General features: G+C 48.7%; 1 protein-coding gene across 1 annotated transcript; it reads left to right on the plus strand.

Annotated features, from left to right (window-relative positions):
* Positions 1–865: 865 nt before the first annotated feature.
* FBXO45 (F-box protein 45) lies at positions 866–6,185 on the plus strand. The gene is made up of 3 exons (XM_059822707.1): positions 866–1,135; positions 1,320–1,676; positions 3,701–6,185. The coding sequence occupies exons 1-3, from the start codon at positions 866–868 to the stop codon at positions 3,884–3,886; spliced, it is 813 nt and encodes a 270-aa protein (XP_059678690.1). The 3' UTR covers positions 3,887–6,185.
* The last annotated feature ends 6,318 nt before the right edge of the window (positions 6,186–12,503 follow it).

The following is a 12,503-nucleotide window of genomic DNA, read 5'->3' on the forward strand; positions in this document are numbered from 1 at the left end:
CTAGCACGCTGCGGGGGGAAGGAGAGCTGACACCAGGGCAGGGGCGCAGACGGCAACGCGGGGTTTGCGACCACGGTGCTGCCTTAACGTCTATGGTTTTATGGCATTATTGGGCAATAAAGGGTTTCTTTTTGGTTCTTTTTTCCCCATCTTACGTTTTGCATGGGATTTTTGTTGAGCCTGGTCTAAAGAGCAGCTAGAATTCATTCAACCCACCACCGGGAAAAATGTCAGTCTTTTCGACTAAATCAAATGACAGAAAGCACCGGATACCTTACCCGCAACTCTGGATGGCGGATTCGCGGCCAGCCGCTCGCCCGCGCTTCGGGAACGGGGGCAACTTCTTCCCGGCTGCCCGCCCCGCCGCCGCCCGCCCCGCTAGGCCCGACTGCCGGCTTGTAGGAAGAGAAGGACGGCAGCGCCGGGGAGCCAGCTCCTCCGGGGAGCTGACGCGGCTTTGACGGCTGTCCCAGGGCGGGGCAGCCCCGCGCCCGTCCCCTGCGGCCCCCCGGGGGGCGGCGGGCGGACCCGCACCGGGTACCGGTACGGGGGGTTTTGTGTGTGTGTGAGGCCGAGCCCGCCCCGCCCCCGCCGGGCCCCTCAGCGCCGCGCGCGCCGCCTCATCTCACCTCCGCCGGCCGCTCCCGCGCATGCGTAGCCGGGGCGGGGCGGGCTGCCCGCGGCTGTGATGGCGGCGCCGGGTGCGCGCGCCCCCTCACCGTGAGGGTCTTGGGCGGGCGGGCGAGCGAGAAGCGCGCTCGGCCCGGGGCCCGCCGCCACCGCTACCGCTGTCGCCGGCGAGGGGAGGGGCGGCGTGGCCCCCGCGTCCCGGCCCGCGGGGCGCTCGGGGAGGGGGAGGGAGGCGATGGCGGCGGGCCCCGGTGGCGGCGGCAGCAGTGGGGGGGCGGCGGCGGGAGGGCCGGGCTGGCGGTTGCCGGGGCGGGTGCTGGAGCTGGTCTTCTCCTACCTGGAGCTGCGGGAGCTGAGGAGCTGCGCGCTGGTCTGTAAGCTGTGGCACCGCGTCCTGCACGGCGACGAGAACAGCGAGGTGTGGCGCAGCTTGGCGGCCCGCTGCCTGGCGGAGGAGGCCCTGCGCACCGACATCCTCTGCAACGTGCCCACCTACAAGGGCAAGGTGAGCCTGGGACACCCTCCCAGCCCCTCAGAGACCCCCCTCCCCAGCCTCTCAGCAGCCCCCACAAGTGCTCGGGGACACCCCCCAGCCGCTCGGCCCAGCCGCCGTTGGCAGCCAAGGAGGGGGGCCTGAAAAACATGACAGGGTTTTATCTCCCCCCGCCCTCCCTCTTCTTCTCCCCTAGGTCCGTGCCTTCCACCACGCCTTCAGCACCAACGACTGCTCGAGGAACGTCTACATCAAGAAGAACGGCTTCACGCTGCACCGCAACCCCATCGCCCAGAGCACGGACGGGGCGCGGACCAAGATCGGCTTCAGCGAGGGCCGCCACGCCTGGGAGGTGTGGTGGGAGGGCCCGCTGGGCACCGTGGCCGTCATCGGCATCGCCACGAAGCGGGCGGCCATGCAGTGTCAGGGTTACGTGGCCCTGCTGGGGAGCGACGACCAGAGTTGGGGCTGGAACCTGGTGGACAATAACTTGCTGCATAACGGAGAGGTGAACGGCAGTTTCCCCCAGTGCAATAACGCGCCCAAGTACCAGGTGAGCGGGGCTGGGCGCGGGCTGGAAGCTCCACTGTGTCTGACAGCAGCTGGCCGTCAAGAACCTTCTCCCTCGCGTGTCCTGGCTGTCTGCTGAATTGGTCCTAAATGCCCACCTAAGGGTCTCTCTCCCTTCCCTGCAGAAGGCAAATGATTCTGCTTCATGAGGACTTTCCCCCTTCATTTACGGCTTCCTCAGGCTCCACCTGTGTGCAGTGTTCATTGCACCTGACCCTCAGTTGTTTCCACACTTTTATCTCAAGTATTGAGTGCGAAGCATGTACCGTGGGTGTCTGTTTAGACACCGTGTTGCTTTTTGAAATAAAAGCTGAAAAGACTGTTGTAGCCTTCTGAACTAACGACTTGCCCCACAGCAAGGTGAGCGGCTGTGGTATTTTACCCCTTTGTTGTATGGCAGCGCAAGCTGAGGTTAGTGCTTAGGTAAGAGTCTTCCTGCAAAAACCTGCAGCAGTGCTGAGTGCTGCTTCTTTGCTCGCTGGCAGCGTTCCCGTAGGTGACATCCCTTGGCTGGGATGCTGGGATGTGATGTTCAGATAATTTCAGGTTATTAAAGAGCAAGTGCCATTCCATCTTTTTGTCCCTATAGAAGTGTTTATCTTTGTTCTTCTGGCTGCTCGCACAGCTGCACTTTGCTGGATTTCCTCACCCTACAACTTAAGCTGTATGCATTATAATTTCCATTTCATAATGCTGTGGCTTTGTACGAGTATTGGCTTATGTTTCAATTTGTGGGTGAAGATCTGTGTGGTAACTTGTATCTGATATTCCTAAATTTCACGTAAAAGTTCACCGCCAAGCACTTTGTTCTGCCTGAAGGTTATACCTGCTGTTTTGGGGAACAATACCTAAAATTAGTGTAATTAAAGAGATTTTGATCTCTTTCCATTTGCATGTTCCCTAGCATGCAAATCGGGTCAGCACTTTCCAGACCCGACCCTTTGTGGTCACTTTCTGCTGTTCTTGTCTCGGCCTTCCTGCAGCAGCAGGGTGGGGAAAGGTTTTGAAGCCCGGAGTCCCCAGCTCGTGTGGTGAATGCAACCCCTGCTTTCTCTGTAAAAATTGGTGAGAGCTCAAATAGGTGATCCTTTGGAGTATTTTGTGTTTATTAAGACACGGACAGTGATCTGCTCATAGAAAACCTACTTCAAGGAAACACACGTGTGTGTTAGTGTTGGTTAGAAGAAAAACGCGTTGGCTGGAAGAAATCCCCAGCGTTGGGGCTGGCTGGTGAAGAACCAGAAGTTTGTGAGGCGACCTGCTGTGCTTGCGGCTGGTGTCTGGGACTTCTATTTATGTCTAAAATAATGTGTACTAGATAAATGCAGGGAGCACCATGCGTGCCCAGATCCGAGTCTCTTGCTGTGTTCAGTGTTGGTTTCACTCGTGTGTGTGTGTATATATATATAAAAAAGGTTTTTCATACTTATTTTGCCTAAGCTTTGCACTGGAATTTCCTTCTGCCTTAGTGAGGGCATACCTCTGTCAGCGACAGCACCTGCATAGTAGTGTATTCCGGTATATTTTGTATGTGGCACTTAACTGTCTAAAACAAGTTCATCGTCTTTAAAATTGCTCTTCACAGAGCAATTGCTGCTCAGCGATAGCAACAGCTAAATACAGAGTTCAGGTAACTTGGAGGCCGTGACAAAGCTTCCAAAACTCTGCAGTATTCTGAAGCACGTGGCATGTAGTATGCTCGCTCTTGGTGCTCTCGCGGGGTTCACATGGGAAGGGTTACGTTTATTATCGTGTAGGTGGTTAGATACGGGCTGCCCGCTGGAAACCGGCAGCGGAGGCACTTGGGGTCCTAGTGCGTTGGAGCAAAATTGAGAAATTCCCGTCATAAAAGTAATGCAATCATGAGAAACAGGAAAGCCTTGCTTTAAAATTACCCACTGTGTAATAAGTGGGCTATGCTTTATTTTTGTGTCTCCATTTGAATATGCTGACTCTTTCTATGCATTTTCTTTTTTTTTTATTCCCCCCTCCTGTCTCTGTTTCCAGATAGGTGAAAGGATTCGAGTTATCCTGGACATGGAAGACAAAACATTAGCATTTGAGAGGGGCTATGAGTTCTTGGGAGTTGCCTTCAGAGGACTGCCAAAAGTTTGCCTGTATCCAGCAGTGTCTGCTGTGTATGGTAACACAGAAGTGACTTTGGTCTACCTGGGAAAACCTCTGGATGGATGACATGGACTGTTTTGTTGGGACGTCGAGATGTGGATGATTGGGAGGAGAAATCTGCATGTTGGTTAGAGGGAAACGTATATTAGAGGAAAAACAAAAAAGTGTGGGCGCGTGTCCAAGAACCATCGAGGGGATCGCACAGAGTTTTGAAACGGAGGACCAGCCATACTTCAGGAATTGTGTTACATCTCCTCTTTCTACCAGGCCAGAAAAATCCTCAGGGTTGCAGTTGGTTGAGTGGGAAGCTGACACGTGCATGTTGCAACAGATTTCATTGCTAAGATGGCAGTGCGTGACCTCAAATATTTAAGAAAGGATTTGATACAAAACTGCTTGAGGAAATTAACCTGAGATTTGTAAGTAGCGTGTTTTGTGAAAGACTCCCATTTTAAAACTGCTTGTTCCTTCCCTTCCCTCCTTTGGGCCAACGTGGGTACCGGAGGAGAGCGAATCTGGTTGGGTTTTATTTACAATTTTTAACATACTGAGAAGCATGGTCTGTCTGGACTGCCCTTCTCTGGTATAATGAGACACAAAGTGTGCAGCTATTTTTAAGTGTATTTTAAGGGTTGTATATATAGAACACGTTGAAAAGAACAGTTAAAAGAAAGGGTTTGCTTTATTCTAACTGAGACATAATTTCTAAAGGGAAAAAAAACCCCCACTACGTGGCATCAGAAAATACACCTCGGACAGGTATATAACATTCATGTAAGTGTACTTCTTCTGTTGTAGTGTAAAACATTTTGGGATGCTCTTGTGGAGTACGGTGCTACATTGGATCGTTTTCTGTGAAAGTTTCCATAGCTTTAGCAACAGTTTTGTTCTCTGTAGGAAACGCAAAGTGTTTTCCCCATGAATTTCCTTTCGCCAAAATTTGCGGTCCCCTTTAGGGAAAGGAAGGCGCAACACAGCGGTGAGCTTGTCTTCTTCCTTTTGACATCAAAAATAGAAACTTTTAAAGCATTCTTACACTTTCTAATCACTGTTGCAAAGTGTTTCAAAATAATGAGGAAGAAGCATTCAGTTTCTGAAGCCAGACCTTGTTTTCAGCTTAAATGGCTTTATAAGGCTTTAAGACTGGGCTGAACCTTTCTTTAATTAAATAAAATCCCCCAGTACCTAAGTATTCACCAGCCCGTTTTCAGTCAGGACAAATAAAACTCTAACCAGCCCTTTGGGGATTCTGGATCAGGTTCAATGTTTGGCCTTTTTACTTGCACCGGTTTTCTAAAAACCACGTACAAACCGCCCCCCGCCCCGGTGTGTCAGCGTGCTGGCGTACACAGGCCGGGGCGGCTGCGAAGCTGAGAGGTGTAGTAAGGAGGGACTTTCTGGTGAAACCGCTTTCCTCTGAGGTTGAAAGGTCTGTGGGGAGCCCTGGAAGGGCTCCTTTTAATAGGGCATTAAAATCCGTAAGCCCTGCGGCTAGCTCTTGACTCTCGTTTCTTGTTGGTTGGTGTTTGTTTCCCAGAGCTGTCTGAACCATTTCAGAGTTGGGCATGCTTTTCAGAGAGAGAGAAGGAAATGTTTATACGACTCCTTTTCGCTTTATTTGCGCTAGAGAATGTGAATTGCTTAATATCAGACACTGGCAATTCTCTGAGCACGGCAGAGAGAGGAATTCCTCTTAGGCTGTTGCTTCTTTCCCCCCCCCCATTACTCGGGTAATGCGAGGAGAGCAGTGCAAGCAGGTGAGTGAGGCTCCTAGTCTGCTGCTGCTGAACTATCCTTGGAGTACTTTTTACCTAGTAGATAACCAAATTCTGCACTGGAACAGAGTATGTACGCCATTACCATTTAAAAGGATTTTAAAGTATTTATTTGTTTTGTGTGTTGTTTATTGCTTAAAGGCGATATCGAGGTAAGTTCCTCTTGGCTGCGTTAAAGAAACAAAATACACAGTGAGAAATGAAGGTGTTGTAAGTGGTGCTGAGAACAACCGAGTAAATTAAGTTGGACGGGTGTATGAGTACCTTTTGGAAAAAACTGTTACAAGCATTGATTGTACTAGACTGTAAAGTATGTATCTGCATAGCAGAACCGTGGGGCACGAAATGGGGGAAAAAAGAAAAGGAAACAAAACCCTGTCCAATTTCAGAAAATAAAGTTGTCCCTGAGATGAATGTATTCTCAGTGCAGTCCTGAAAGATGTGACCTCTGCGCTTGTTCATGAACCCAATTAGATGGAAGTAAACCCTGAGAACTTCCGAGGAGTTTTATTCACAAATTAAGATTGTTTTCCCTTCTTCAGACTGCATCTTACCCTATGAATAATTTCCCTCTAAATTAGAAATGCTGAAAGTTGAACATTCCTTAAGGGTGGGTTTGGGGGGGACTCACTTAATGTAAGATTATAACTTATTCCTGGAGACCAATGCTGGCTGTACAAAATATTAAAATAAACTCTGCTATAATTCAGAAGGATATATCGGTGTGGATTGTTGTTAACGGCAGCCGTAGTGTGGTGATAGGAAAAATGGAGAGGCAGTTCGGTGCACCAAGAAGATGGAGGTGTTGGGGCTGTGTGATTTGCTGCGTGACTGCTTGAAAAGGGAGAATCTGATGAGTGGCTAACGAGGACTTGAAAACTCAGTGGTCTAATAGCTGTGCTTGGGAAATTGCGTCCTTCGAAACAGGCGTGCTCCCTCATGACAGCGTGGGAAAAAGCTTTGCTTATCGCGGGGGGTCTTTTGATTCGAGTTGAGGTGTTGCGCTCACTGCTGTGGCTGCCCGGCCCTGCTGCTGTGCCGAGGAGCCTCCTTCCCAGGTCACCTTCTCGGCTTCTCTGTTTCTTTAGCTTTCCGTATGGAAGTCCAATATTTTGTGGTGCTTTTAGGAAGAAGTAGGTAATTTCAGGAAGAAGTAGGAGACTGTGTTGTGCTTGTGAGCTCGCAGGCACTTTCCAGGCTCTCTGCATCAAGAATTTGCTTTTAAGCAGTGAACTTTTGGCTAACATCTCTGTGAGGTTCTTCAGGAGCAATGAGGTTTGATGCTGGCTCACTAAAAATGTAGGATCACTTTTTCTAGCCTGAGGTACTTCAGAGTCGGCGAAACAGCTGTTTGAAGTATTTTCCCTACCCCGTTTGACTGCTTTGGTCAGGAGAAACATCAACTGTTCGTAGCTCCCGTAACAGAAGTCAGTCAGATTCACAGGTCTTGGCTTCAGAATCCTGTAGGACATCCAGAATTTTTCAGAAAGTGAGCATTTTGTCTGTTACAAAAATCAGAATTTCGTGTGGTTGGAAGAGTGTTGCGAAATCTGTTGGGAGCTTAGCCGTTGGTCATCTGATCTGGTCGTGCTTCTATATCCGAGGAAGCGAAGAGCTTGATACGGCCTTTTGTTTCGGGGCAGAGTCTCTTCGTAGCTTTGGTGGTGGCTTGTGTTGCCCTGAAGTCACTTGTGTGACCTCTTTTTCCATGAGAGGACAGAGGGATTGCCAGAACGAACTAATAAATCAAGGTGGCGTGGGAAACTCACCCTGATAGGGATATTTTCTTGAAAATGTTTGGGGTTTTTTTTTCCCCACTTAAAATGCAGTGGTGAATGTGCGTTTTTGGGAGTCCTGTGTGTGCCTTCTGCTAGCAAACGCCATTTGGTTTTGTTACTTTTGGCTGTGTTTCAGGTGACAAAACTAGCCAGGAGCAGATGGCCTTGATCCTGTGGGCTGAACTGCTGCTGCTTCGGATGTGGCTGTATTCTTCCCTGCCTGCCGCTGAATCTGATAGCAAGCTGGAACATAGTAGCTTTTCTCTCCTCTTACCAATGATCTACATTTTTACATTTCTTTAACAGACGGGTGTGTTTTCCAGATGGCTGCCTCTATTTTTTTTCCTCTTCCATTTTCACTAGGATGACGACAGCAGCGAGGAATTAAAATAACACTCGGCCTGATATTAGTTTGATCATACAAAACTTACTTTCTCTAAGTATTTGAGAGGTAACCAGCCCTCAGTGATTCCTGAACCGGTGTATTTCAGTACTGATATTTCAGTTCTAGCTAAATCTATACATGTTATAAATAGCTCTGGACGCTGGCAGGAACGCAGCTATATGTTCCCTGAAACAGCGCCGGTTCTTGCACAATACAGATAATTTGGTGAAATCTGTAGCCAGAAAAAGACATTACTGAAATCTGCTCTAGGATCCTTTCTACATTTACAAAACAGCTTTTAAATGGTTAGGAGCGTGACGTGTTTGATTTCTGTGAGTGATAGTAGTCCACCTCGCGCTAAGGTATAATTAGGTTGAAAGGAAAATTAATTAAGTGGTAAATGAGTACCGAAACCTTTTCCTGCAGTGATGCTGAACCTGCTGATTTATACTTTAAGCAGCTTTTCTCATACTGCTCGATGATGCTGTACGTGTTGGGTGACTTCTGAATGAATCCTCACGCCTCCCCACAAGAGGGCAAAGTTAACATAGCTGTGGGAGCCTCGGCTTTGCATTTCTTCAGTGTTGTGAAAAATAAATGTTTCATGTGGAACCTTCTCCGTTAGCATTTGCTTCCTGGCCTCTTAAAAACCCCAACAAACCCCAGCAGAACAGATGATGGTGGAGAAGTGGATAATGGAAATAGAATTTTTGAAATATACTACTTCATTTGAATCCTTGATCCTGAAATTAGGCTGAGCAAATCTTTGCAGTTCAGAAAATTATTTTCAGTGAGAGCACGCTGAACTGAGACTCTCAGATCGTCTTAAAAGACAGAAAGGGATTTGAGAGGCTCAGACAAAATGTTGCCGTTGCTGTTCAAGGTCTCCTTTTTCCCAAACTTGCTTTTCTTCTCAGGTATTTATGACCAGGAAAGAGTGATATCAACAAAAGATTATTAAAAAAAAAAAGGCAGTTAAAAAAAAAAACAAAACAACCCAAAATAATTGAAAAGGGATTTTAAAATAAAACCTGTTGTATGTTGCAAGTGTTGTTTATTCTTCTGCAATTTTACCAGCTCAAGAGCCAAGGGTGTCTTTTTCCTTCCGTGCCTGCCCTTGCAGACTTGTGAGCTAGCTGAGTTGTTTCATGTTTGGTTTATTTTCTCTTTTTAATCCTGTATTATTCTACATATGTTAAAAGCTATATATTTACCTGCAGGCAATGTTTGAATGGGGAAATGTGTGAAGGTATAACCTTGCCTGTTCTTGTCTTGTGTGTAGTGTCTGATCTTGTGAGCTCCCAGTTTCCGCAGCTTAAGCCTCCGGTAATTTTATCCAGAAGCAGCAGGAACGTTCCCGTGCGTGTAGATGAGTGACCATCCTGGGACACGTCACCTGTATATATCTACAGCGGTTTGCTGCTCAGGATTGGCGCTATCACCCCAAATGTTTTACTGTATGTTTTGCAAAGTGATTTTTTTTTTTTCTCTTGTCCTTTCTTGAACTTCTGATTTCAGGTTGTGAACCTGCTCTCATTTGCACAGTGCTGTCTCCGCGTCTTTAGAGGCACGCCCCAAAGCCAGGGACAGATGTGAAAACAGCTGTTTTACAACAGCGTGTATGCTACAGCTACAAAATGCCATTCTCTCGCAAACGTTCGAGCTTGGTTACGTACCTGCAGCGAGGCACGCTGGCATCCTTCATTCCTGCTGCCTTTCTTTAAACCAGTCCATCAGCTTCGGTTTGCAGCAGGCGAGTTGAAAATCGAGGCAAGAGAAAACCTGATCGATATTTTTCAGCCCAAGTAGGTGAGCGTGCGCTGCGCGTATGACCTCTCCCTAGACTCTCTGTAGCTTGATAATGTGTTAAATTCAAGAGTGAGCGGGATATGGGCTGTACTCCATCCACAAAACCTCCGCGGTATCTGCTTGCAGGTAAAAAACTGCTGGTTGCAGCTGCAAGAAAGACTTCAGTGACTGGAGACTGAAAGCCTGCAAGTGAGATATTAAAGCGAGGTTATGAAATTCTTTTGTTTCCTTAGCATCCTATGCTTCGGAGAAGTAAGCCATATCCGGTCGCTTTTAAATAGGAATTTAAGAGAGTAATTTAAGCTCCGCCAGCTTCAATATGTGACTTAATAATTATAAAGTGCTGGACAAACCTGCCGGTAAGGAAATGGATGTTGACCAAAATGCTTTTTGTATGATACTTTGAATCCTGCAGTGGTTAGAGCTTTTCAGCCTTTGTCTGCCACTTCCAAATCACCTTTCTGGGGTTTTTGTTGGCTTCTTTTTTTGTTTGGTTGGGGTTTTTTCGGCGCTCAGGTGACAGAGAATGCTTTTCTCACACCGGATCCCATCTGACGTTGGGCACCTGAGCCCTTCTGCAAGGACGTGTGCAAGAGCAGAGCTCGAGGGTAGGATCTCATGCTTTGTGAACGGCTGAGAGATTTTTATCTCAGCTTTAGCATATGATTTTGTCCTGTTGCTGGAAAAGTAATTGACGCGTGCAGAACTGGAGCAGAGTTGGAACAAACATTAGTGGGACTTGGGAGAGTGCGCAATACGGAAATAAGTTGGTTTTACGTGTCAACCCTTGGCCCGGCGGTCTCACCCCACCATGCTGTGCATCTCTGGGACGTGGCTTGTCTGTACTGGCAGACCATTAGCTGTTCTTCTCGGAAGGAAAATGGAGTACAGGAGAGGAAGATCTACTTTATTGATCGATGTATCTGTTTGAACTTTCCCCCCCTCTTGCATTCCTGTGTTAATTCAGGTCTCAGATTGAAAGGTGAAAGCCTGCTTTGAGTCCCTCCCAGATACAGCTGCAGGGATGAGGTTTCAGATACAACAGTGATGTCACCTATGTTAGAGTTTGTTTAAAAAAATCCCACAGAAACTTATATCCTGGCAGGTTTTTTCTGTTTTCTTACGCAAGACCAAGGAATATGCCCGAAGTGCAAGAGGGCGCGCCAATCCCGAAACCCTGCAGACTGGCTTTGCTCTGTCATTTCCCCTGCGCGTATCACACTAGAAAGGAGGGATGCTGAGCCCCACGGCTGAAGACCTGGGAAAGGAAGAGTGCCAATGCTCCAGCTTGCTTCCAGCCCTGATTGCAATCCACCTGGAGAAGAGTTGCTTGTGAGATAACGCCATGTAGCAGGGATGTTGGCTCTCCTGGCCAGAGGGGGAAAGCTGGCTGCGATAGGTTTAGCTCTGTAAGGAGCTGAGATAGTTTCACTTCCCTTTGCATTAATGACACAATTACTCACTTCTCTTAAGCAGAACGGCAGCAGGAAGGGAGTACGTGTGACTACAGATAGGAGTAGTTTTCCTTGCTACAATTTGCATTGCTGAATGATGTTATGGTAGTGATTTGTCCGTACCTTCTCCTTCTGGTGACTTAGAGTCTCCAGTCCTGACAGTTTTATGCTAAAAACTTCAGTGAATGTGCTGGAGTAGGTGGGTCAGGGGTTTTTATTGCTTTTAATGGTTTATTTTATTGTACAGTACAAAAGCGACATTAGTTTATCCACATCTGGCAACTGCGGGAAAAACTTGGGCAACGCTTTCAGGTCTAGGTGCAACGCTTGGGCGTAAACTTGGGCAACGCTTTCAGGTCAGGTCTCAGGTCCGGAGAAGAGGAGGCTGAGGGGAGACCTCATCGCTCTTTACAACTACCTGAAAGGGGGTTGCAGAGAGGTGGGTGTTGGTCTCTTCTCCCAAGTGACTAGCGACAGGACAAGAGGAAACGGCCTCAAGTTGCACCAGGGGAGGTTTAGGCTGGATATTAGGAACAATTTCTTTACTGAGAGAGTGGTGAAACACATAAGCTGCCCAGGGAGGTGGTGGAGTCACCATTGCTGGAGGTGTTCAAGGAACATGTGGACGAGGCATTGTGGGACATGGTTTAAGGGGCATGGTGGGGTTAGTTGGTGGTTGGACTTGATGATCTTACAGGTCTTTTCCAACCTTAGTGATTCTGTGAACCAAAGGCCAAACTGTAGATGTAAGCAAGCTGGTCGTGGGGCTTTCCAGGTCTTGAGGAGATCTGGGAGGAACGATCAGTTGTCTTCTCTGGCTTTGGGCACTTGCTTCTTCTGCGGGTGCATTGCAAGCAGTTCCCTAGAGCGTCTGGGCTTCCAGTAGCCTCTGTCTCAGATCGTGACTCGTAAGGCAGTGGATGCGTTTGGCTTCCAGTTGCTACAGAAATGCAGTGCTCTGCTACTTCAACATCTGATGCGTTCTGCTGCACGCTCTGCTCAGAAGACCTTGTGATCTGGATGCTCTGCCGCTCTCCGAGGAGGAGGTTCACTTCAGCGTGGTGGTGGATCCCTTTGCAGACCTCAAACCCCCGGCCTGGGAAAGGCGGGCGGGTGAAGTCTACGAGAGGCGGCAGGAGCCTGGCCGCAGGGTGGGCTCGGCCGCGCGTGTGGGTGAGCAGAGGGGGAAATGAGATCACTTCTGCGGCTCTCCCTTCTGCGGCCCACTTCCTCCTCATTTACATCTCGCACGCCGTCAGATGTGGGAGAAGAAAGAGTGGTGACCGTGGGGACGGAGCTGCTGGGCTGGACCTGCCTGCGGGTGGGGAACCGGAGCACAGCCTCGTCCCCCGGCACAGGGGTCCGGGAAGCAGCTGTGGCCGAGCCACTGACCAACTCCCCTCTTCCCTTCCCGCACGGCCCTGTGCTCTCAGAAACATGGTTTTGCTTTCTACTAAGACCTATTTCTGCCTTTCTTCTGAG

Source organism: Gavia stellata, chromosome 11 (assembly GCF_030936135.1).
Source record: "Gavia stellata isolate bGavSte3 chromosome 11, bGavSte3.hap2, whole genome shotgun sequence".
Classification (NCBI taxonomy): Eukaryota; Metazoa; Chordata; class Aves; order Gaviiformes; family Gaviidae; genus Gavia; species Gavia stellata.

Bases quoted from the DNA above. Each gene is read 5' to 3' on its own strand.
- FBXO45 (XM_059822707.1), top strand. From the start codon at position 866: ATGGCGGCGGGCCCCGGTGGCGGCGGCAGCAGTGGGGGGGCGGCGGCG. The intron at 1,136-1,319 runs GTGAGCCTGGGA...CTTCTCCCCTAG, and splicing joins TGCCCACCTACAAGGGCAAG to GTCCGTGCCTTCCACCACGC. The intron at 1,677-3,700 runs GTGAGCGGGGCT...CTCTGTTTCCAG, and splicing joins ATAACGCGCCCAAGTACCAG to ATAGGTGAAAGGATTCGAGT.